Source organism: Terrapene carolina, unplaced genomic scaffold (genome assembly GCF_002925995.2).
Source record: "Terrapene carolina triunguis isolate 2854851 unplaced genomic scaffold, T_m_triunguis-2.0 Scaffold604, whole genome shotgun sequence".
In the NCBI taxonomy this organism is placed as follows: domain Eukaryota; kingdom Metazoa; phylum Chordata; order Testudines; family Emydidae; genus Terrapene; species Terrapene triunguis.
In genome coordinates this window covers 324,931-350,792 of record NW_020664955.1, presented here as the reverse complement: position 1 = coordinate 350,792, position 25,862 = coordinate 324,931, and the positions used below count along the sequence as shown (strand labels likewise).

Below are 25,862 nucleotides of genomic sequence, written 5' to 3'. Positions count from 1 at the left end.
AAAGTAATATTTTAATCAACCTCACTATTTCACCCCCTGTTCCAGCTGCTCCCTTCAATCCTCAACAGTGAGGAAGCTTTTATACAAGATGGAGCCCAATGAGGCTCTGATAAGTAGGGTCCCTGTATTGTACCGGAATACAAATAAAGAGAAGCACCCAGTTTTTTTCCTGAACCTAGCTCTAGACTGACTGATCCAAGCTCCTGTGGTCACACTATGGGAAACTAAGTTCCAGCTCTGTTTGGGTTGCAGTGACGGAAGAGAAAGGGAAGTAGCTTGACGCCACTGCAGTTAGATACCCGGGCTGTGCAAAGCCTTCCCCATCACTCCTTTCACAAACTGCTAAAAGACACCGCAGGACATCTTTAAAACAAAGGAAAAAAGTGATTTTCAAGCACAATGTAAGTAAAGCAGTGGGATCAACTTCCCCTCCCTCCCAATAGCACTTGCAGGAGTACCCTTATCTCAACAAGAAGAGATGGAGTGTGCATATAAGCACATAAGTTGGACTAAAGAATGTTAACCTCCATTTATATGAAAGTGACCAACAACTTCACCTTTGAAACAAAAGCTTGGACTTTACACACACACTTCAACATTAGATGTCTTTTACACCTACAATTAGCTGCTGTACATTAGTTTCACAGCAAGTCTGGGTATATATAAATGGATGCACTGCAGCGTTAGTGCCTGTCTTACGAGAAAACTGTTTAGCTTAGCAACAGGGTGATCCTCACAACAGGAGATAATTCTTGCATTTCTACAACCTCCTTTTCTTTATTTTAAAATTATTCTGTGCATGCACAAGGTGAAGGTGGTGAGGAAATACTCAGTTGGTCTACCCCCACACTACTGCTAAAAGTTAAAGTGCATTCTCTTGGTAACACATTCTCTGCCCATAGGATCGAACAAGGGCTGCTGCATTAGAGGATTTTTCAACATAGGGAGTAATGCACATATAGCCTATCGCAAGAGCTGTTCTGAGGAGGCATGGAACAGGAAAGATGCTTTTGAGGAAAAGCAGGAATATTCTAGTATAGAGAGATGATGGACTATCCCCCCCTTTTCCAGGGACAGAAATGAATATATGAAAACTGCAGCAGCCAAACAAGATATAATACACAGTAGCCACCTCAGCTGAATTAGAGGAGGAAAGAGACTGTACCACAACTGCAAAGCCTTCTGGAGTTCCACCACCCTACGTTTGCCTCAGGCTAATGCTCAGATCAGGTTGTTTGTTTAAAACAAATTTCCCTTCAGAAGCAAAATAATTTCTAATTGCTGGCTCCTGGTGCACGCAGTGAAGGTCAGGCTCCTGCTGCTGTTGCCATACCTGTTTTTAGGCATTGGTCAGTTGGACCTTGACAGACAAGCAGATGGCAGAGATACAGTCCTCCATCTTACAGCAGTAAGTCAGTGCTCTTTTTGCCCCTAGGCTACTGTCTCTTCAGTGATACTGGTCAAAGACTACAGCGTGCCATTCAGTTCCATCTTCTGCCTAATGTAGTCAAAAGATTTTGAATTTAAAATTGTCCCAAGAATGACAGCTCTTTGTGTTGGGTTCTGGCATCCTGTCCATCTCCTCTTCTTTCTTCCATACCCTGACTTGAGTGACATCTGAACGGAATTCATGGTTGGCTCTTTCCAAGCCATTGTTCAGTACCCTCTCCAAATCTGTACCATCAAATGAGCACATAAAAACATGCACCCTTCCTCCCTAGAGCTGAAGGGCTTAGACTACAAGTTCCCTACTAAAGAGAAACACCTGATAGATCCAGGATTAGGCAAAAGAACAATTATGCAGGGGAAAAAAGGTTATATTACAAGTCATTTTTTCTTTCTGATCATTCCCCAGACCTTAATTCATCAAGATGGGTGGGGATCATGTGTTTGTTCTAGAGGCACTAGAAAAAGTATTGTGTGCATTACAAATCGTGCGTTAATACAAATATAAAATACATCTGGAGAAATCCAATCCATAAAAAGTTTGAAATGCATTAAAATCCAAGAGAGACTCAGAATGCAATAAAGTGCGGTGGGTGGGCAGTCTTCATTCTGACACTTGTATGGTTCTGTATTAAACTGTGCACCTTACTCTTCCATCCAGCACTATCTTCTATCACGGGTGGATTCTCTCTCTCTCTCTCTGCTGGATTCTAGCATGTTCTGTTTATTCCCTCGTTAGTTAAGGAGGACACACGTGTAGTTGCTTCCTCACCCAGTGCCAAGACTGTGCACTAGCTCAGTCAAGTAAAATGAAGAAATAGCGAACGTATCAGCCTTTAGAAGAGCATTTGCTTCCTACAACATTATAAAGGGCATTTTCATCAATGACTTCTTTTCATGAATTCCCACTTCACCTTCTACTAGGTTTTCTTACCTGTAAAAGCTATTTAATTTTAAATGAAGAAAGTCACACACTGACTTTGGCCACTTCACCTTCAGCACAGAAGCACCTTGGAGAAGGTGAGCACTAAGTCAGCATCTTCCAAGAGTGAACATTACCCAGCTGCTGTTTTCATTGCCTTCAGATAACTAGCAGAGAGCAGCCAAGATAGCCAGAAGCCACTAAGGAAAGGTCTGAGTGTCAGCACCCTGATGAAACATACACCATCACACTTGATTCATCTCTGGCTCAAAATACATGGCTAGGTTGGAATTCGTGTAGTTGTTGCTGTCAGGGCTTTTCCTCCCACATCAGTCTGTGAACCTCTGGCAGATATGTCTGAGTGCAGTACACTAAAACAAAGGGAGATTACAGGCCTTCCCCCTCTCCTACCCCTTGGCCTATACACTCTGCACTCAGCCTGATTCCTCGGTGGTCAGTTCAAGAAAAGGTTAAATAATCTTTCGTTAGGAGAGGCTGAATTTTTCCCACTTCAGCATGGAGAACACAGCTGAACTCAGCCACTGTGGTTTCAGCTAATGAGCGAGAGTCAGTTTTCAAAGTGGCAGCCTTCACACAAAGCTAAAGACAATAGCCAGAGTATATGGACACAGTGTGAGAGGTGGGGTTCAGGGACAGCAGGTGTGAGCAGGGTGCCTTCCTAAATCTAGTACCCCCACGGCTTCGTTTTGTCCTGGACCTGCAAATTGTTGGGTCTCTTCTAGTCCCCTTTTCCACAATGTACTACACTAGACAAGTTGCAGGGGGGACATCTGCAAGTCATGTTCCCTCTCCCCATGGGGAGAAGTTATTTCCATATCTCTCACAGCCAATCACCCCAGCATTTCCATCCCATCTTACTCCACATCGTATGCACTCACTGCAAAACAAACTTCTGCCATGTTTGACTATGCCTTAACTGGGCAAGTTGACATTATTGCTTTTGCCTGTGCTCTTTGGTGAGTGTGTTTGGGCAAGAACACCCAGGAAGATAGTAAAGGAAGTACAGACACCCACCCCACCCACCCCTGTAAAGCAAGATGAACAAGGAAGCAGATGCAATGGTGGTGTGAAAGCAGGCCAGCAACACCATTGTAAGATGACTAGACAGGGGTGCCTGGCTCTTGACTACTGTTCTGCATTTTCTGCTTGCAGACTAAGCACTGCAGTGGTTCAGTGATATAGAGTGTAGCACTGTACTGCCAGGACAGAGGGACATGGCTGCAAAACCAGAACCAGATGGCTCCTTGTTGCTCATTTCCCTTCACCCAGCCAGGGCCTCCTCCCTTTCTACCCCACTTAGAGTTCATCTTGCAATTAGGTTTCCATTCCCCAAGGCGATTCCTCTCTGCTGAGGTTGGCCTCTCAGCAGCAATGTAACAAACTAGCCGCCTGGGTGCTGGTGGTGATCTCTGCTCCTCCTGAGCAGCTGCAGCCTTGGGCCTCTGCTGTCAAAGCTGGAAGAGGGGATCGTATTTCCTAATTTCCTGCAGAAGGCGCGCTATGTCCAGATTGGCTTCTGCTAGGGCTATTTTCATGGCGTGCAGCTCCTTCTGCAATGCTGGGGCTTCCTTTAGCTACAAAAGACAAGGAGAGAGAAGATTTTCAAAAAGGTAAAATGCAAACCAGACCAGACTGATGATTTCTCGCAGTAATGTCAATTGGAATATGAAACCAGGAGCTTGGAGATGACCTGCAGCTAGAGAGCAAACAAAGCCTACTGACATACTGATTCCATTTGGCTTTCTTGCATGAGTACCTGCTGACAGATGCACTTCCAACTGTTTCCTAGAATACCTTTCATAGCCACTATTATATTCAGCCTGCACAGCCATCAGTGGCAGTCTAATGGCCACAGGTCTCCATGGATTCCTACCCCACTTCTAGACACGTGAACAGACTTGCAGCAGGAGGGGATTTTCCTTCACAACAACTCTGTTGTCACACAACTATACTTGCAGGGAAGGCAGAGGGACAAATATTGGGCTCCATTCTGCACCCTTACTTATGTGAATTATCCTTATCCTCATAAGCAGGCATACTAAAGTTAACAGGACTCCTTGTGTAAGGACACCAGGAACCTCCCCTTAATTCAGTCACATCTGTTTCTACCTCCTTGATCAGGGGCGGCTCCAGGCACCAGCGCAGCAAGTGCATGCCTGGGGCGGGAAGCCGTGGGGGGCGGCCTGCCGGTCACCGTGAGGACAGCAGTCAGGCTGCCTTCGGTGGCATGCCTGCGGGAGGTCCGCCGGTCCCGCGGTTTCGGCAGCAATTCTGCGGCGGGTACGCCAAAGGCACGGGACCGTGGGACCTCCCGCAGGCGCGCCGCCGAAAGCCGTGCTTGGGGCGGCAAAATAGATAGAGCCGCCCCGTCCTTGACTGAAGCTACCTATTGGTCTTGTTATACATATAGCCCTCAGAATCCCTCGCACAGCTTCACAGCATAAGGCAAGGGTAATGTCAACAATGTCTTGGACAATCATGTTTATTTATGGGTCTTCCTTGAGCTGTGTTATTCTTTCATTCAGAATTTAGGCCTCAATCCTGCTCCCACTGACTTCAGTAGGATCAGGAAATTAACTACTATTATTATATTACTGTAGCACCTAGGGGTTCCAGTTGTGATCACTAATCCATTGTGCTAGGTGCTACACACACACACACACACTCAGAGACAGTCCCTGCCCCGAACAGATTACAACCTAAATAGATGAGACAAAGAGTGGCAGGCGAAATAGAGGCACAGAGTGGAGAAGTGACTTGCCCAAGGTCACCCAGCAGGCCAATGGCAGAGCCAGGTCTCCTGAATCCCAATTCAGCCCTTCATCCACTAGACCACAGTGCTTCCCTCAGCACATTTTTCAATAGCCAATGATCAGATTATCTAGTAATGCCTGTGTAAAGGAAGGGCAATAAAAAGTGGAGGTTGTTTTTGCTTGTTTGCAGTACAAAATTATTTGGGTTCCAGATGTTTGGATCAAATTAAACAGTGAGTGAATTAAGCAGAAGGCTCCATGTTACCAGGAAATTCTCATGTCTATAGGACTCATTCTGTGGTTGCTTATGACCTATTTTCTAAAAGTTCCCACATCTGAAAGAACATCTTCCATTCAGGGATTGGACAGGTGGCTGAAAGATGGATCCCCTCAGAAAACAATGTTCGTGAAAGTGATCAGGAGAGTTTGCTGCAGGGTGATGCAGGCATTGCTCTTGATTCCGGGTTGAGTGTGAAAGGTGGTATGGGAACTGAATCCTGACTGCTCTCACAAGAGAACACTAGTGCTTCCTGTCTATAAACACCCTAGATAAGGAAAGAGACATGCATGTATAAGCCTTACATTTCCCAACCCTGCATTTTCTCGTCTGCAGCCAGTTGTCTGGGACACAAGCTATTGCTTATTTATCTGGAAGGAAACATGCAGAAATGGCTTACCTGTAGTTCATGTACTGCTCCTGTTGGGATTGCCAAGAGTCTCTTTACTGGGACCTTCTTTTCCTTCAGACTTTGCTCAGGCTTTTTCTGTAAAGATAGTCCCTCCTTTTGTGCAGCTGGAAAGGAACACAAATACTAATATGTGCATTATACCATGAAGTACTTTTCATAAAAGGGTCTCAAAGTGCTGTACAGACATGAGTATTATCCCCATTTTAAAAATGCCCGTACCGAAACACAAAAAGAAGCCACTTGCTGGGGCTTCACAAGTCAGTGACAATGACAACCAGAACCAAAGAAACCTCCAGTCCCATTTTAACGATTACACCAATGCTGCCTCGAGCTTCTAATTTATAATCTCAAGCAAAAGTTTGTGAACAAGCAAGAAACTATACCAGTAGCAATGGATGCATATGAGACTATCGTAGTATTGTAGGAGAGGGGTGCTTATATAGGGGACATAATATTCTTAGCCTGTTCCAGCAGAAGTGGTTGCAGTGAATAAGGGAACAATGGACGCTGATCAGATACTCCAGCTCTAGCCTCCCACAACAGAGGCAGATTTCAGTTCCAGTCTCTACCAGCAGGAATCACTGCAGGGTGTTCTAGTCTCCAGTAATGGTGGTGAAGGAAGGGGGATCAAGGCTTCTCTATTTTACTGACCTATTACAGAGAACACTCCATCATCGCTGCGCTTCACAACAATATGTTCCACCGCCAAGGTTATGGGGATGGTGCCAGGAGAGGTAGGGTACACCCGAGGGCTGTCATCCTGCAAAACAAACAAAAATTATCAGCTGCCATGTAAAACTCTGAAATAGGGCAATGCAGCAAAGGATTTCCTCTCAAGTCCTCACATTAGCCATGTTACTTCTTCTGGCATTTCCAGATCCCATCCAGGGCTGACCATTAAACAGAAGAGAATGGCTTTACACAAGGGCTGCATGTAAGCCTTAGTTATCTTTGCAAAAAACCCTCCCGGGTGGCAAAAGGGAATTCAGTCACATCCCTGAAGACGACCCGGGTCAGTCTCTCACCACAAACCCCCTGAAGGCCACATCTCACAGTTACTATCTTGCATGTCCGAGATTCAAACTTTCATCAATATTGGTCCTTAATAATCTGCAGATGGCCCTGCTGCTTCACAGTAAGCCTAGCCCATGCTTGTGTGAGGAGATACAGACCAAAGGAAGGGGCATGTAATGGTCGTACGGACTATGACGAAGATACATGGCTGGTTACAGGTGGGTTATCAGACATCTCTCTGCACCAGATGCCCTCTCTCACTGAGTAAGTGGCAATAATACTACCACCACCCAGCTCTTATGCAACTCTTTCCATCTGTAGATCTCTAAGGGCTTCACAAAAAAGGGTGAGAATCATTGTCCCCATTTTACAGACGCAGATGAGAAGAGCGGCACAAAGGGGTTGAGCGAGTTTCCTGACACTGCAAAGCACGTCACTGGCGAAACTGGGAAGAGAACCCAGGAGTTTCAGACTCCCATTCACATTCCCCAAGGTCAAACCATTACACTATGATTCCAAGGAGCTACCTGTTCACCATTAAGGTTGTTTTTAAGAGGCAGAGGAAAGGGTAGAGAACCATTCTGCACACTTTATTAAGGAAATGGTACCTCTCCAGACAGCCACAGTTCTCTTTCCCTGGTAGAACCTTACCCACAGCTGAGCCCTGGATACCCCCTTTTCCCTGCCAATGCACACACAAACACACCTTCAGTGTAATCTTGGCATCCACAATTTCTATCTTCATGGGAATCACCTCAGGTACCACTTCATCCTCGAGGAAAGGTCCGAGGTTGGTGAGGGAGGACATCAGGAGCTCTGCATTATAGCTGTGGATCAGGATGTGAAGGAACCCATTCTGGATAGCCAGAGGTGAGTGCACAATGGCGCTCGGTCCTATTTCAAGACGTAAGCACACTTCTGGCTGAGTCTGATTCGTTTCTGTGGTTAAGGGCTTCTCTACGCTTGGATCCCCTAGAGGCACAGAAGAAAATCATAGGGGTGGGGGGACTGGATGGTATGGGCCGTAGGCTATAGGCCTTTAGGAGACATACAGCCTATAAAGCCTTTCATTGCTCAGGAGTCCTGACTGGTGTTCAGTACCGCCCCCTCTGTCCCATGTGAAATGAGTTTGAGTCCAATTTTCAAACAGACAAGTGTCCACATCACAGAATCCATCAACACAATTGGCCCCCTCAGTGGCAGTCACATGAGCCCCCAAACTTGCCCCTCCGCTATGTCAGCTCCAGACGGTTTCAGTGTTCTTGAGGACTTAGGTTTACTCCACACCACCTAGAATCTTACATATATTGAGCAAAACTCCATCCCCAATTAGGGACTTTTTGTACCAAGACAGGAGGCTTTTGCATTCAAATTGAATGCTATGTAATTTTGTAATTTTATTATGCCCCCTAGTGACAAAAGGGTGTATCGCTATCAAGGGGTATCACTAGCACAGTAATTGCTACTCTTTCTTTCTTTGAAAGATTTCTAAGCTTGAACTCAGTGCTGGTGAAACACCTCAGATTAAACGCAGTGTAGTCTGAAGATGTCTATTGATCCACAGCACAGATAACAGCATCAGGAGCAGCAGTGCGAGCTTCCCCACATAGCTTCTGTAAGCATTATTAATTATACGCATTACTGTAGCATCTAGGAACTGGGTCCCCATTGCGGTAGGCACTGAAGAGACAAAGTCCCTACTCCAGAGAGCTTTTAGCCCAGGAGGTCACTATCTGACCTAGACGGAGCCACCTTTAGGCATGATGGAGAAGTTCAGTCTCCAAGGCCCATTCAATCCTTGGTTTCTCGGCTGAGGCTACCAACAAGGGGCCCCACTAGTGTTATAAAGCTGGAAGGGACCACTGTGATCATCTAGTCTGACCTGCATAACATAGGCCATAGGACCCTGCATCGATTCCTGTTTGAACTAGAGCGTGTCTTTTAGAAAAACACTTCATCTTGATTTAAAACTTGCAAGTGATGGAGAATCCACCACAACCCTTGGTAAATTGTTCCAATGGTTTATTACACTCACTGTTAAAAATTTGCACCTTATTTTAGTCTGAATTTGTACCAAGTTAAATGCCATGCAAAAGTCCAAGTATAGTACATCAACACTATTACCATTATCAACCAAACTTGTAATCTCATTAAAAAAAGATACCAGGTTAGTTTGACAAGATCTATTTTCCATAAAGCCATATTGACTGGCATTAATTACATTACTCTACTTTAATTCTTTCTTCATCAAGCCCTTTATCATCCACTCCATTATTTTGCCCAGGATCAATGGCTGACCTATAATTACCCAGGTCAGCCTGTTTGCTCTTTTAAAATATTGGCACATTAGCTTTCTTTTAGTTCTCTGAAACTTCTCCAATGTTTCAAGACTTATTTAAAAAATCAAAACTACAGTCCAGTGAGTTCCACTGCCAGTTCTTTTAAAACTCTTGGATGCAAGTTATTTGAACCTCCTGATTTTAAAATGTCTAGTTTTAATAGCTGCTGTTTAAATATTCTCCTTAGTTACTGGTGGAATGGACAGTATTTCATTATCATCTGGTGTAACTATATCATCTGTCTTTTCCCCAACTATAGAACATAAATTTATTGAATATTTTTTCCTTTTATGCATTATTATTGACAATTTTTCCATATAGGAATGGACCAATAGCATTGTTAGGATTCTTTCTATTCCTAACAATTTCTATTTCCTACTTGAAAAAGTCCTTATTGTCCTTAGTTCTGCTAGCCGTAGATTTCTTCGTGTGTCATTTTTCTTCCCTTATCAATTTTCTACAGCTTCTGCTTTCTGCTTTCTACTCATATCTCCCCCCCCCCCCAATATATTTTATAGCTGCTTTCATTTCTCCTCTAAACCAGGTTGTTTTTTCAACCAGTGTAGCCACCCCTGAGAGTGGAATTGTGGCTTTTGCAGCATGTAGTGAAATGTTCTTAAAGACTTCCCATATTTCTGTTTAAACGTGTTCTCCCAACTGATTTGTCTTATAATTGTTCTCAACATTGTGGAATTGGCTCTTTTAAAGCACAAGAATCTATCACTGATTTAGACTTTATTCTGTTTGCACATAACAAGTGTAATCAATTGTGGTGGAGGAAGAATGATGTGGCCCCTGTCCACTGGTGGTCAGGGGATTGGATTGAGAGCCACCAAAACAGCCATGAAAACAACTTTTGGACACTGGATTTGAACCACTGAGACAGAGGCTCTCAATATCGTTAACATTTCACAGACATTGTTACTGCCAATGAACACTGAAAACAATATTTACAGTTCATGGCTCCCTAATAACAACCAGTGCCTGATGCTCTGGTTTCAAAGCCAACAGGTCCAAAGGTCAGCATCTTACCCACACAACTGCTTTGTAGATACTGCCACATTCCAATATTACCCAACTGCTCTAGAGTAACCTCCATAACTTGTACAGCAAGTGACAGATCATCGCCTTTTGCCTCTATCCCGCAGTTCACCTCATTCATTTTCAGCACCAGAACAGAGACCTGAAACGGCAAGTCACAGTACCACTTGTCAAAATAGCTACATTTCCCCCTTTGAAAGGTTCCTTTAAAGAAAGACTTTAGGGAGAGGGAGGAAAGAAATCTGACCAGCTGAAGGCTAGGGTCTTCTCCACTCTGAGAAGCTGAGCTGTTCATGTCAGGCGTCCCTCTATCCTCATCTTCTACCATTGGGCTTGCTCTGCTGCCTGCATCATGAAGGTCCTGAAGAAGTTGTCCCGGGGTGAGGGAATCCAGGCTATGCTCTGAAAACAGATTATGAATACTCAGATATGGTTCCACTTTGCCACCTTCCTGAAAACCATCAAAAGCACCTTGGATTGATTTAATTTAAAGACAGAAAGCTCAAATGACACACTTATTGTAATCCCCAACATCACACTTTGCCCTTCTACAGCACCTTTACAAATATTCCACCTACCTATGTACTTCTATACCACTAATCACTGTAATATCCAAGTGCCTTAGAATTCTAACATGAATACAAAAGGATTACGCTTCTGTCCTTCTGTCCACCACATCCCCTTCTGAAACCCAGGAGGGCTGTGTATTTTTGTTATATTTAAGTGTATTTATTTGGGGGAATGGTAGGCTAAAGAAGTGGGTTCTGAACATTGTGTTCTGCAGGTCCCGAGATTCATGGTCATTCTGATTCTTCCCAATAGTGATATGTACAGTCACAGACCAGCTGCCCAGGGGCTGCCTCTTGCAGTCAGTCTCAAAGTTGGCACTCCCATTGTTGTAGAGGAACATACTCATTATGGGAGGTTATGACCATGCAGAGTGAGCCACTCAGGTAGTGTGGGCCCACCCATGGAGGGCTTAGAATATATAATCTTGATTTTAGTAAAGCTTTTAATACTGTCTTGCATGACCTCGTAAATAAACTAGGGAAATACAACTTAGATGGAGCTACTATAAGGTGGGTGCAAACCTGGTTGGAAAATCGTTCCCAGAGAGTAGTTATCAGTGATTCACAGTCATGCTGGAAGGGCATAAGGAGTGGGGTCCCGCAGGGATCAGGTCTGGGTCCGGTTCTGTTCAATATCTTAATCAATGATTTAGATAATGGCATAGAGAGTACACTTCTAATGTTTGCGGATGATACCAAACTGGGAGGGGTTGCAAGTGCTCTGGTGAATAGGATTAAAATTCAAAATGATCTGGACAAACTGGAGAAATGGTCTGAAGTAAATAGGATGAAATTCAATAAGGACAAATGCAAAGTACTCCATTTAGGAAGGAACAATCAGTTGGACACATACAAAATGGGAAATGACTGCCTAGGAAGGAGTACTGTGGAAAGGGATCTGGGGGTCACAGTGGACCACAAGCTAAATGAGAGTCAACAGTGTAACACTGTTGCAAAAAAAGTGAACATCATTTTGGAGTATTGTGTCCAGTTCTGGGCACCACATTTCAGGAAAGATGTGGACAAATTGGAGAAAGTCCAGAGAAGAGCAAAAAAATGATTAAAGGTCTAGAAAACACAACCTATGAGGGAAGATTTAAAAAACTGGGTTTGTTTAGTCTAGAGAAGAGAAGACTGACGGGGAGTTTTCAAGTACATAAAAAGTTGTTACAAGGAGGAGGGAGAAGAATTGTTCTTCTTAACTTCTGAGGATAGGACAAGAAGGAATGGGCTGAAATTGCAGCAAGGGAGGTCTGGTTGGACATTAGGAAAAACTTCCTAACTGTCAGCGTGGTTAAGCACTGGAATAAATTGCCTAGGGAGGTTGTGGAATCTCCATCACTGGAAATTTTTAAGAGCAGGTTAGATAAATACCTGTCAGAGGTGGTTTAGATAATACTTAGTCCTGCCATGAGTGCAGAGGACTGGACTAGATGACCTCTCGAGGTCCCTTCCAGCCCTATGATTCTATGATTAATGAATCAAGCCTCTTAACTTCCCAGTGAGGTAGGTAACTATCCCTCCCATTTTACAGATGAGGAAACAGAGGAAGTGACTAGCCCACAGTCATGCAACAAGATTGTGGCAGAACTGGGAATAGAATCCAGATCTCCGAAGTCCCAGTTCCATGTTTTAACCCCTCTCTAGAGCTAACTCCACATTTTGAGTGTGCCAGTGACCATACCATACAGATACCAGCAAGGTTCTCTTAGACTCTACTTGCCCTACAGCTTCTTTCATAGAGAAGGCATCTCAAAAATCGGTATCGGAGAGATCCATACTGGGTGAACGGCCCAGGAGTAAGTAATCGACAGGATCAGTTAGAGACAGACAGTGGGATCCCTAGTATACATCACTCCGTTGGCTACATCAGAGATCAATTTGGCTGTGTGAACTAATAATGGAAGAAAGTCATACAGGCAGTTCTAGTTACCAGGGTCCATGAGCATCACGAAGCCATCACTGCCATCACTGTCCACAGACAGCCTGTCTTCGGGGCAGTTCCCGTCTAGGGAGACGGCATCAAAGGAATGCTGGGATGCAGTCCTCTTCATGGAGAAGAAATGCATTCGGCTGCTGCTGCCGCCCACAGGGGTTGCTGTCCCCTCTTCAGCTTTAGACATAGGCTCCCTACCAAAAACCCACAGAAACAGACAGCTTAGCCTTCAGGCACTAAATTCATTATCACAGTTACACTGTTTCTATATTAAACAATACAATGTTATCAGCACAGCTTGTGGCTTCATTTAGAATTGTCAGGGATGGAATGGTGGGCAAAGTGGAGTGAAACAGAAAATGTAATCCTATTTATCCACAGCAGAGACAGTGACAGTGCAAGCTTCCTGCAATGCCCCATCCAGTCATCAGTCCAATCCTGGAGGGGCCACCACTGTCTACAGGGACTCAGACTGAGCTCTACCCAGACATTTCACCAAGGCTACTAAACAGCCATCAGGTAACTTGAGCTAGGATTGAACTAGCAACCTGGAGATGAAAGGCTCCGAGTCGCATTACCAACTGCCTGCACTATCCCAGCCAACCTAGTCCCCAGCTCTCTGTATTACCTCGGGAAGAATGATTGGAATGGGACCAGCTGTAGACACAAGCTCACTAAGAACTGAACTGGGAATCACCGACACATCCCAAAGGCAGTTAAACCTCTGTCGGTTGGTCAGAATTTTAGGTCATGAATAATCTGGGCTGCACTACACTTATAACAAAGAAGTGAAAGGTTCCTGTATCCCTTGAGCCATCCAGTCCTCAAGGAAAGACTCTTACCTGGTGATGTGTCTTAACATCTTGCACCCCCGTCATATGGGGAACAGAGAGAAAGTCACAGGAATAGTGAGAAGGGAGAAGTGGGCTTACCCTGGCAGGAGGAGATGGTTAGGGGTCTAACCGTACAACACCTGATAGACGTTAGTCATGTCATTTAATGCACTACTAGAAGATGCTCAGATACTACCATGATAAGCGCAGTATAAGAACCTACATTGAATAGAACAGATATTGGATTTATCTACACTACCTGGAAGCATAGATTCAAATTTTTGCAGCAGGATCTACAATATACGACATAGTTTACTATGTGCTAGTGTTTCAGATGAGACCTTAAGAACCAGGGTCCTGCCTTCTCTTAAACGTTAAAATCATGAGATCTTTAAAAAAGAATAGGGATTTGCCCAGGCATCCTTGGCCAAAATTCCCTCCTACTATTGCACAGCAAACTGCATGCTGCCCTCCATCCCAGAAGTGGCAACATTACAGCAATGAAAGGTGCTAGAGACTATGGAACGTGCAGGATCTTGGATCCAAGCCACTAGCAAGAGGAAGGAAGCTGTCAGCCAACATTTTGCCCCCTTCCCAGAAAGTGAATGGCTTGCAATTTTAAAGATCATTCAGAGGGAAAGATGAACTTCTAAAGGGGAGAGGAAACGTGGATGTGTCACTGTTAAACTCCACCCCCACCTCAGCTTTGCTGTTTGGAAGGGCAAGAGGAGAAATCACTCACTTGGTTGGGGGTAGAGAGAGCATTTTCTGCATGGTAGAAGCCATCTTCTCCCGGCTCAGGCTGAAAGCGTCTTTAGTTATAGACATGGCTTCCTTTGTGAGGTCCATGGTCACGTGCAGGGCTTCCTTAGTAGCATCCTTAGTCATATGCAGTGCACTTGATAATTCTACATCTAGGTTCTTCAAGGGGATGAGTTCTGCCTGCTCTTTGAGAGGGATGTCTCTACTCTCTAATGGTGGTGCCTCTGAGGACTGGCTGGAAGAAAGGGCAAGAGGAGTTTGAGAGTGGCTGCTGGGCTCGCTCAGTCTCTCTGTACCCAGGGCTTCTACAGCTTCATGTGCTTCCTCAACTGGTCCCCTCTCCGCCACGCTCTTGCTCTGTGGATCTGCTGTGTCAGCTGCTCCCAGAGCTCCATCACTCAAGGATCCTGGCAGTCTCTCTGGCAACACGGTCATGCTCACATCCGTGTTTTCAATCCCGCTGTCTTCCAGGACTTTTGAGGGGCTGCTCGCTTCCTTCTCTGACCTGGCATCTGATTTCAGCTCCTTCTCTTCAGTAGCCAGCCCCTCCCTGCTGTCTGAGGGTGAGAGCTCAGATTCTATCAGGCTCGTTGTATCAGAGTCTATGGACCTGGCTTCTGAGCCAGAGCCTGGGATGGGATGCATGAGCAGGGCCATTTCGGCACTGTTGAACATGATGCCCATGCATGCAGTCATGGGTTCTAAGGGAGATCCGGCCAATTCCTGTGTATCTTGGGCCAACTGCTCCTGCAGTGCCTGCAAAATTTCCTTCATCCTGAGCAGCACCAGGTATTGGTAGTGGTTGAGCCGCATTTTCACATGAGCCGTCGAGTACGCAAGCACGTGAATATCAGCAGAGGCTTCCATCTCTTGAGCATCGTCTCTGCCATCATCACAGTCACATTCTCCCAAGATGTCCTTTGCCCCCGGGACCTTGTTAATGCTTTTCAGGTCCTGCTCAGTCTTTGATCTTTGGCAGAGGCCAGGCTGTCTGGTACGGTCCTGGTATTTGGCATGATGATTACTAAAGCTAGCAGAAGGCTTGATTTTCAATTCTGAGGCAGCAGAGGCCTGCAGCTTGGACACCTGAGCTTGCTCCCATCTCTTGGGAAGGCAAAGCCAAATGGAGAGGGGGAAAGGGTCAATAAAGTTAAGAGCTCTGCCCTTTGAACTCTCAGCCCCCTCAAAGTCCAGGGAGATCTGGGTGAAGTAAACAGACCACAGGTCTTCAGAAGCAGAGGTCCTCCAAGTTGAATGGGCGAAGCCGGTACATTTCTGGGCTTTGGCTTCCACCTGATATGCATGGCGTAGAAAGAGGGTGTGGAGGATGCTGAAGTTGTTCTGAGACTTTGGGAACTGGGTGTAGGTAGAGTGGAAGAACTCTGAATTGGCAAATCTGCGAAAGATGTTCTGGAGGGCTGAGCAGCTGCAGTGAGGGTCGTAGCGTGAGTTGGTGGCAGTCATCTCCGAGGTGTGAATGGAGAGGGCCTTGGGACGGTCCCGATGATCAGTTACTTTCTTCTCCACCGGGATGCTTAGCTTCAGTGAGGGGGAATAAATAAGAAGGAGAGAGATTAGCAGCCCATTCCAGGAAAGTATATTGCACTTAGCACAGTGATATCTGTGCTATCACTCCTAGCACATATTCTGAGAATGACATACATTCAGAACAACTGGTTTTTTGAAGTGTATTTTGTTCTGAAAGGTGAAAAGGTGCCAGCCCAATAGCACCAGTGACTGAAGTCCTTTATTTACTAACCACAGCTTGGGCACCAGCAGTACAAGTTTATCCCACCCTGCCTCCACCCGTGTGCCCACATCTGGAAGGACCCACCTCTAGGGGAGAGAAGGGAATTTTGTCTCCAAGGCCCATTTGGGCCTTAGCCTGCCTGCCAAGACTGCCAACAACAAGGCTAGCCAGCGCCAAATGCAGTAGGATTTCAGTGCTGTGGACATTTGTCCACTGGGCACTGGTGTGAGACTCACCAACTCATTTATATAGGCCAAACAGCCACCAGACAGCAACAACTTTCAATTACTACTGCTTTAGCTGTCTTTGAATTGGCAACCTAGAGGAGAAAGACTCAATATACTACACCCTTTAGCCATGCATCCCTCCTCTTAAGCATCAACTTTCCTCCTCGCTCCAGGCTGGCTCTAAGCATGTGTTCCTCCATCCACAGATCACAAATCGAAATTAACAGCAGTAGGGGCCAGTCTAGAAAGATGGAGTTTTCATTCTCCTCTCATTCTGGGCTGCCATTGTACCTTGGTCTCTCACTATTTTATCTTCAAGAAAGGGAGCAGGAAACCACTGCAGACTAGGGCAGGAAGGAAGTGAATGGTACCTTCAGCCTAAAGCCATCCAGTCGGACATCAACATGCTCATCCCGCTTTCCCGAGTCCTCCAGCTTGTAAATGGCTTTGAACTGCTCCAGGCTGCGATAGAGATCTAGGAAGAAGAGATTTGCCCAGAGCATGCTCTCTGCGTCCAGAGTAAACATCAGGCCATTCAGCTGCAGGTAAAGGTTTGGGCATGGAACTAGAGAGGATGAGAAAGGGACAATTAAAGACGCTGAAGTGGTTTGAGCATGGCTAGCTAAAGCCTTTAGAGAAAGCATTCAGTATTCACCACAGTCCGAGAACATTAGGGTGGCAGGGGAAGAGACCATACACTACTGTAATACTGTGCATTGATAAGGCTGCCTCATATTCAAGGATCTTAAAGTGCTTTAAGGACATGAATTAAGCTGCACAACACCCCTGTGAGATGGATACTTATATCAGAGGAAGAAACTGAGGCTATGTCTACACTACAGAATTAGGTCGGATTTATAGAAGCCGGTTTTATAGAAACCGGTTGTATGCAGCCGATTGTGTGTGTCCCCACCTAAAATGCTCTAAGTGCATGAAGTCGGCGGACCGCGTCCACAGTACCGAGGCTAGCGTCGACTTCCGGCGCATTGCACTATGGTACCTATCCCACAGTTCCCGGAGCCTCCGGCGCCCATTGGAATTATGGGTTGAGATCGCAATGCCCGGATGATGCAAAGCAGTGCCGCGAGGGGTTCTGGGTACATTGCGTCAGGCCCCTCCCCCGCCGTCACAGCAACGGCAGACAATAGATTCGCGCCTTTTTACCTGGGTTACCTGTGCAGACAACATACCACGCCAAGCATTGAGCCCGCTCAGCTCAGCTCACCGTCACCATATCTCTTCCGGGTGCCGGCAAACGTGGGACTGCATTGCTAAACAGCAGCAGCAGCTTACTGCCTTTTGGCGGTAGACGGTGCAGCATGACTGGTAGCCTTCATTGGCGATCTGGGTGCTGGCAGCTGTGGGGCTGGCAGCCGTAGGGCTGCATTGCACCAGCCCCTTGCCTTTTGGTAGAAGATGGTATATTACAACTGGTAACCGTCGTCATCGTACTGCAGTGGCTGTCGATCATGGGCACCCGGGCAGACAATGATGGTTATCAGTCGTAGTATGCTATTTTCTGCCAAGTGCCCAATATTGTCTGCTAAGCACCCAGAAGAGGCCGAGGGCTATCTGGGTGCTGGCAGACATGGGGCTGGCAGCCGTGGGGCTGCATTGCACCAGCCCCCTTGCCTTGATGATGATGGTTATCAGATGTATTATTCGCAGGATGGGGCAACATTGCTATACAGCAGCAACCCCTTGCCTTTTGGGCAGAAGATAGTATATTACGACTGGTATCCATCGTTGTCATACTGCAGTGGGCATCAGATCGTGCAATAGACCTGAAGGCTTACTGCCAAGCGCCCAGTATTTGCTGCCAAGCACCCAGAAAATGCCAAGGGCTATCAGTCATGCTGCGCCGTCGTCTTAAGATGTAAAAAATAGATTTATTCTCCATTCATTTGCTTCCCCCCTCCCTCCTGCTAAACCCAGGCTTTTGAGTTCAATCTTTGGGGGGGGGGCATTCTGTGTGACAGTTGTTTGTGTTTCTCCCTGATGCAAAGCCACCTTTCTTGATTTTAATTCCCTGTACCTGTACGCGGTGTCACTCGCCCCTCCCTCCCTCTCTCCCTCCCTCCCTTCTTCCCCTGGTCCGTCAGATACTACTTTCGCGCCTTTTTTCAGACCAGACGCCATAGCCAGCACTGGGATCATGGAGCCCGCTCAGATCACCGCGGCAATTCTGAGCACTATGAACACCACGCGCATTGTCCTGGAAAACATGCAGAGCCTCCTGGACATGCCAAAGCCAAACCAGGACCAGCTGAGGAGGAGGCGATTGCAGCGCGGCGACGATAGTGATGAGGAAATTGACATGGACCTCTCACAAGGCACAGGCCCCAGCAATGTGGAAATCTTGGTGTTACTGGGGCAGGTTCATGCCGTGGACCGCCGATTCTGGGCCCGGGAAACAAGCACAGAGTGGTGGGACCGCATCGTGTTGCAGGTCTGGGACGATGCCCAGTGGCTGCGAAACTTTCGCATGCGTAAGGGCACTTTCATGGAACTTTGTGACTTGCTTTCCCCTGCCCTGAAGCGCCAGAATACCAGGATGAGAGCAGCCCTCACAGTGGAGAAGCGAGTGGCGATAGCCCTGTGGAAGCTTGCAACGCCAGACAGCTACCGGTCAGTCGGGAATCAATTTGGAGTGGGCAAATCTACTGTGGGGGCTGCTGTGATCCAAGTTGCCAGGGCAATGAGAGACCTGGTGATATCAAGGGTAGTGACTCTGGGAAACGTGCAGACCATAGTGGATGGCTTTGCTGCAATGGGATTCCCAAACTGTGGTGGGGCGATAGACGGAACCCATATCCCTATCTTGGCACCGGCGCACCAAGCCACCGACTACATAAACCGCAAGGGGTACTTTTCAATGCTGCTGCAAGCCCTGGTGGATCACAAGGGACGTTTCACCGACATCAACGTGGGCTGGCCGGGAAGAGTACATGATGCTCGCGTCTTCAGGCAGTCTCTTCTGTTTCGAAAGCTGGAGGAAGGGACTTTCTTCCCAGACCAGAAAATAACAGTTGGGGATGTTGAAATGCCTATCGTGATCCTTGGGGACCCAGCCTACCCCTTAATGCCATGGCTCATGAAGCCATACACAGGCAGCCTGGACAGCAGTCAGGACCTGTTCAACTACAGGCTGAGCAAGTGCCGAATGGTGGTGGAATGTGCATTTGGCCGTTTAAAAGCGCGCTGGCGCAGCTTACTGACTCGCTCAGACCTTAACGAAAAGAATCTCCCCATTGTTATTGCTGCTTGCTGTGCGCTCCACAATATATGTGAAAGTAAGGGGGAGACATTTATGGCGGGGTGGGAGGTTGAGGCAAATCGCCTGGCCGCTGATTACGCGCAGCCAGACACCAGGGCGGTTAGAGGAGCACAGCAGGGCGCGGTGCGCATCAGAGAAGCGTTGAAAACCAGTTTTGTGACTGGCCAGGCTACGGAGTGAAACTTCTGTTTGTTGCTCCTTGATGAACCCTCTGCCCCTCCCCCACCACCCTGTTAACTCTACTTCCCTGCAAACCAACCACCCCACCCTCCCCCACTACCCTCCCCCCTTCGAGCACCACTTGCAGAGGCAATAAAGTCATTGTTGCTTCACATTCATGCATTCTTTATTAATTCAGCACACAACTAGGGGGATAATTGGAAAGGTAGCCCGGGATGGGTGGGGGAGGAGGGAAGGAAAAGGACACACTCCAATTTAAAACTTTAAAACTTATTGCTATGGAAATCATCTAGGGTGGAGTGAGTGGGTGGCCGAAGGCCCCCCCACCGTGTTCTTGGGCGTCTGGGTGAGGAGGCAATGGGACTTGGGGAGGATGGCTGCTGGTTACAGAGGGGCTGTAGCGGCGGTCTCTGCTCCTGCTGCCTTTCCTGCAGCTCAACCATACGCAGGAGCATATCACTTTGATGCTCCAGCAGCCGGAGCATCGACTCTTGCTTTCTGATTACAAGTTGACGCCACCTCTCCTCTTCAGCCCGCGTTTCAGCACGCAACTTCTCCTCTTAAGCCCGCGATTCAGCACGCCACCTCTCCTCTCGCTCATATTGGGCTTTTTTAAAATCAGTCATTGACTGCCTCCACGCATTCAGCTGTGCTCTGTCAGCGTGGGAGGCAGTCTGAAGTTCAGTAAACATTTCGTCACGCGTCCTTCGCTTCCTTCTTCGAATATTCACTAGCCTCTGCGAAGGAGTAAGATTTGCAGCTGGTGGAGAAGGGAGAGGTTGTTAAAAAAGATACATTTTAGAGAACAATGGGTAGACTCTTTCACGTTAGATTTTGCTGTTCACAACATCACACAGCACATGTGCTTTCGTTACAAGGTCGCATTTTTCCTCTTATATTGAGAGTCTCCTGGTTTGGTGTGAGAGATCACTCACGCAGTGCCAGGACACAGATTTCAGCTTGCAGGCAGCCATGGTAAGACATATAGTCTTTGGGCTTTTTTAACCTTCTTAACATGTGGGGATGGTTTCAAACAGTTCTGCCCTCATTTCCCATACCAAGCACCCGTGCCATTTAAAATGGGTTTGCAATGTAAAAGGAGGGGCTGCGATTTCAGGTTTAACATGCAGCACAAACCCAACTAACTCCCCTCCCCCTCACACCCAATTCTCTGGGATGGTCACTTCAACCCTCCCCCCCACCGCGTGGTTAACAGCGGGGAATATTTCTGTTCAGCAGACCAGGAAGGGGCACCTCTGAATGTCCCCTTAATAAAATTGCCCCATTTTAACCAGGTGACCGTGAATGATATCACTCTCCTGAGGATAACAAAGAGTGATAAGGAATGGATGTTGTCTGCATGCCAGCAAACACCGGGACCATACGCTGCCATGCTTTGTTATGCAATGATTCCAGACTACGTGCTACTGGCCTGGCGTGGTAAAGTGTCCTACCATGGCGGACGGGATAAGGCAGCCCTCCCCAGAAACCTTTTGCAAAGGCTTTGGGATTACATGAAGGAGAGCTTTCTAGAGATGTCCCTGGAGGATTTCCGCTCCATCCCCATACACGTTAACAGACTTTTCCAGTAGCTGTACTGGCCGCGATTGCCAGGGCAAATTAATCATTAATCATTAAACACGCTTGTTTTTAAGCCATGTGTAATATTTACAAAGGTACACTCACCAGAGGTCCCCTGTGTGCCCTCAGGGTCTTGGGTCAGTTCGGGGGTTACTGTTTCCAGGTCCAGGGTGACAAACATATCCTGGCTGTTGGGGTAACTGGTTTCTCCGCTTCCTTGCTGCTGTGAGCTATCTATGTTCTCTCCATCCTCATCTTCCTCGTCCGCCGAACCCGCTTCCCCGTTTGCAGAGAGGGACTCATAGAACACGCTTGGGCTAGTGGTGGCTGCACCCCCTAGAATGGCATGCAGCTCCGCGTAGTAGCGGCATGTTTGCGGCTCTGCCCCGGACCTTCCGTTTGCGTCTCTGACTTTGTGGTAGGCTTGCCTTAGCTCCTTAATTTTCACGCGGCACTGCCGCGCGTCCCTGTTATGGCCTCTGTCCTTCATGGCCTTGGAGATCTTTTCTAATGTTTTGCCGTTTCTTTTACTGTTTCGGAGTTCGGCGAGCACTGCTTCATCTCCCCAGATGGCGATCAGATCCTGTACCTCCCGTTCGGTCCAGGCTGGAGCTCTTCTGCGATCCTGGGACTGGGACTGGGACTCCATCACGGTTACCTGTGCTGATGGGCTCTGCATGGTCACCTGTGCTCTCCACGCTGAGCAAACAGGAAATGAAATTCAAACGTTCGCGGGGCTTTTCCTGTCTACCTGGCCAGTGCATCTGAGATGAGAGTGCTGTCCAGAGCGGTCACAATGAAGCACTGTGGGATAGCTCCCGGAGGCCAGTAATGTCGAATTCCGTCCACACTAGCCCAATTCCGACCCCCTAAGGTCGATTTTATCGCTAATCCCCTTGTCGAGGTGGTGTTAGGAAACCGGTTTAAAGGGCCCTTTAAGTCGACAGAAAGGGCTTCGTAGTGTAAACGTGTCCAGGCTTAAGTCGATTTAACGCTGCTAAAGTCGACCTAAACTCGTAGTGTAGACCAGGCCTGAGGCACAAAGGCAAAGTGACTCAGCCGAGTTCACACAGTGAGTGAGTGGTAGATCCAGGAACAGAACTCAGATTCTCCTGATTCCTGCACTAGTGCAAAAGAAAGAACCAGAACACCAAGACTTGAACAGACAGAAACTGGGGTTTATTTTCAGTAAGCATGTGGGCAAATTATTGTCACACAAATTTAATCCTCCCTCTTAGGGGGAATTTACCCAGGATTCCAGAAGAGTGCAAAAAATCAATATATACAGAGAGAGAAGAACATCAGGAGACTAAACAAGAACAGAGATGCAAAGAAACTGACTCCCTAGTAGCTGTAAGGTGATTATGTATCAGGAGAGTTAAAGATGGGTTGGTTCCTTAGGAAGTTCACCAAGTGAGGTGCTAACTTTATTGCATTACCTGGAAATTCCTGATTGTCTGGGAAGTAATACTCTGTGAACTCAATATGAATTGCAGAGACCTGGTCTGGAAGGGATTTCCTGCTGCAGGAAAGCAAGGTGGAAGGTTTCTTACTCTGCTGACCAGCTGTGGAAACCTGAACAACAAAGACACGTAGTTGCACTGCAGTCAGTTAGAAAAGTGACTGTTCATATAGCATCACTGTTTCCCATATTCATCCTCTCTCAAAGATTCATTCCTGCATCAGATATGCTCAGTTTACAAAATCAGAAAAATTGTCTTTCAAATGCAAGCACCTCCAACTCAAACCAGGATCTGAAAATCCAGCTGGGAGCTTTGAATCTTTATGCCTCCTGCATCACCACCAATACAAGATGTGGCAATCAGAAGTTAATGGACAATTCTATTGATAGAGACCAGGTGGGTGAAGTAGTATCTTTTAGTGGACCAACTTCTGTTGGTTGAAAGGACAGAAGTTGGTCCAATAAAAGATCTTGCCTCACCCACCTTGTCTCTCTCAGATCCTGAGACCAACACGGCTACAACACTGCAAACAAATTCTATTGATGACATGAGGCAGAACAGAATCCATCTCACTCTCTCGAAACTCTGCAGGGTTTACAGGAGGGGTGTGTGAGACAGACAGTGCGTAAAGTTTTCTGAAGCATCTGGTATTGGTCACACTGTCAGAAACAGGATTCTGGATTAGATGGATCTTGGGTCTGATCCAGCCTGGCAATTCTTATGTTGCTGTCAGTGAAGACACTTACCAAGAAACACTCTCCCATGCTCACTAATTTCTCAAATACATAAAACATTATTTGCTCAGAGCTGGGCAAGGGGTTGATCAAGGTGTGGAGGGAAAGCCACCCTAGCTTTGTAGCGTGAGCTTCAACAGAAACAGCAGTTTTGGCTGCAATTTGCTTTGAGTTTTGGGGTTCTTTTGAGCCCGTGTTTGGTTCAGAAGATACGAGCAGTATCTAACAGAGACCTGCCAGGACCGGTGAATGCTGCAGCTACAGAGTCTTGTTTGGCTCTGGTTACACACTAGGTTTTATGTGCTTTGTGGTTAATATGGTATCAGATTAAATAGTTTGTTCCAAAACTAAGATTGTACTTAGAACAATGGATGAGAGCCTCCTCCCCACCTGATGAATGTCCAGGTCATCCACTCGGACTACCACGCAGCTGGATCGGAGACGGTTCCACGAAGGGTGCCGAAGCTGCGGTAAGCTTGCGGGAGGTGCACGTGTTTGGGGGCAGCCTTTCTTTGGGGGGCTTTTGTGAGGACTTGACAAAGTGTCTGGGGGGGGAAAAAAGTTCAAAATCACATCAGCCACAATTTAATTCATCTCCTTAGCAACCAGTTGGAGCTGTTAAACATCAAACCCACAAGCAGTCTTTAGGAGGCACATGTGTTTATTGGTTAGAAATAACGGACCCAGAGTTGGATACAAATGGGCAAAACTAAGTAATGAAAGCTTAGGGTTTTATGAGGAAAGAATACAGTCAAAGATGTGTGTACTCTGTGGCAAAATCAACCTAAATTCTGCAGCAAGGACTCAAGGATTCTGTGGCACTCAGACAGCTTCATATACATTCAAACAGACAGGTTTCCTGGACTAGTTATGAAAATGAATACCACAATCTGTCCAGAAGTCCATGTGTCACTCATTTGGATATTAAGTTCATTGTATTTTACTCTGTCCCTATATTTGCAATTTTTCATGTGCCACAGATTTTTGTACTGATAACTCATTGCTGCATTGTACAAGTTTTTGATTGTTGTTTTTTAAAGAGGAAGTAGCCCCTGTGGTAGGGATGACTATCTTTTGCCCAAATCACTAGTAAGTAAGTCTGTTAATCTCTTTCGTAAAGTGGAGGCAACCGAAAGAAAACCCCCAAATTAATCCAACAGTGCTACCTGGTTGCTTTTTGAAGGGAGACCCTGGAGTCTTGGTGGATCCAGCGTCCATTTCTTCACAGTGCTTCTCCATCTTGCTTTGAAATTCATTCACCAGCTTCTTTGCCCACTGTCCCTGAGTCTCCATGGTCTCACAGTACTTCACCCAATGCTTGCAGGTGTCTCCTGCAGAACAAACAAACACAAGGTGGCTTTTCAGAGGAGGTTCTTGTGGCTTGGATCAGCACCCGAACCCTTAGTACCCCTACTCACACGTGCACCTTTTAAATGCTCTCCTCCAACTGGGACCACCACTGACACATGCAGAGCTGCATGGCCGGATGACTCCCTGTTAAACAATGCAGGCTTCCTCATAGCACAGCTGCCCATGCCTGCGAGGGTTCCAGATGCAAGAGTTTCTTTGCAGGTGCCATTTCTCCCCTCTAAGACCACCACCTTTTCCACTGTGAGGGGTCCTGAGTTACACACAACTGCTACTGGGTTCCTCCTGGGCCTAATCCCTTACACTGAAGCCCCTTCAAGCTGACCAGACTCTCATAGGAACCAGATCCAGAGCTTAGGCAACGGGAAAGTTGGGGGATACAAGGGTTTAACCTTATGACTTTATGATAGAGAGCAAAGTGTTCCCTTCCTCGTAGCCTGGCTCCTTTTATCCTGAGGGGTAAGGCTGCCATTCACCCATAAAGAAGTGAATTGGATTAGCCCTGCAAAGGGGATTCAAGTCACAAGACCTCTCTGCACAACCTTCCTCGCAGTCTGCTTCAACCCACAATCTTGTAGCAACACGTTTCCTCATAATCTCTCTTTTTATCCTCTTCATGAATGAGGAAAGAACAAACTCCCCTTACCTGTCCAGTGGAAGGGATAATAGTCAAAAGCCATTCTCCTGAAGGTGAGCTGCATTGCACCTCCCATCACCCCATGCTTTGAGGAGCCTGTGGGAAGACAGAATAAAGAACATCTGCATATCAGCTGTGCAAGCCAAGTCCTAACTGAGGGGAATTCAGAGCAACTTTGCATAACTCCCTGAGTCGCTACTGTACCAGCATCTCACTTTGGTGTTAGAGGGCACTGTACTGCAAGCGGTACTGGAACCTTCTTTTACATGAGACATAAAATCCTGCTCATTAAAGGATCCCACAGCCCTTTTTATACCAGA

At 46.8% G+C, this 25,862-nt stretch overlaps 1 protein-coding gene across 1 annotated transcript in view; it reads right to left on the bottom strand.

Moving 5' to 3' along the window:
- Window positions 1-3,411: 3,411 nt before the first annotated feature.
- The window catches only part of UHRF1BP1 (UHRF1 binding protein 1), a 47,273-nt gene continuing 24,822 nt past the window's right edge, over window positions 3,412-25,862 (bottom strand). The window contains exons 9-21 of the mRNA XM_029913341.1: window positions 25,552-25,638; window positions 24,704-24,868; window positions 23,928-24,082; window positions 22,780-22,915; window positions 16,674-16,867; window positions 14,306-15,864; window positions 12,728-12,924; window positions 10,473-10,627; window positions 10,217-10,367; window positions 7,552-7,817; window positions 6,483-6,591; window positions 5,820-5,935; window positions 3,412-3,963 (exon numbers count right to left, since the gene is read on the bottom strand). Of these exons, the coding sequence (XP_029769201.1) occupies window positions 3,838-3,963; window positions 5,820-5,935; window positions 6,483-6,591; window positions 7,552-7,817; window positions 10,217-10,367; window positions 10,473-10,627; window positions 12,728-12,924; window positions 14,306-15,864; window positions 16,674-16,867; window positions 22,780-22,915; window positions 23,928-24,082; window positions 24,704-24,868; window positions 25,552-25,638 (3,416 nt within the window). The 3' untranslated portion in view covers window positions 3,412-3,837. The remainder of the gene's footprint in view (window positions 3,964-5,819; window positions 5,936-6,482; window positions 6,592-7,551; window positions 7,818-10,216; window positions 10,368-10,472; window positions 10,628-12,727; window positions 12,925-14,305; window positions 15,865-16,673; window positions 16,868-22,779; window positions 22,916-23,927; window positions 24,083-24,703; window positions 24,869-25,551; window positions 25,639-25,862) is intronic.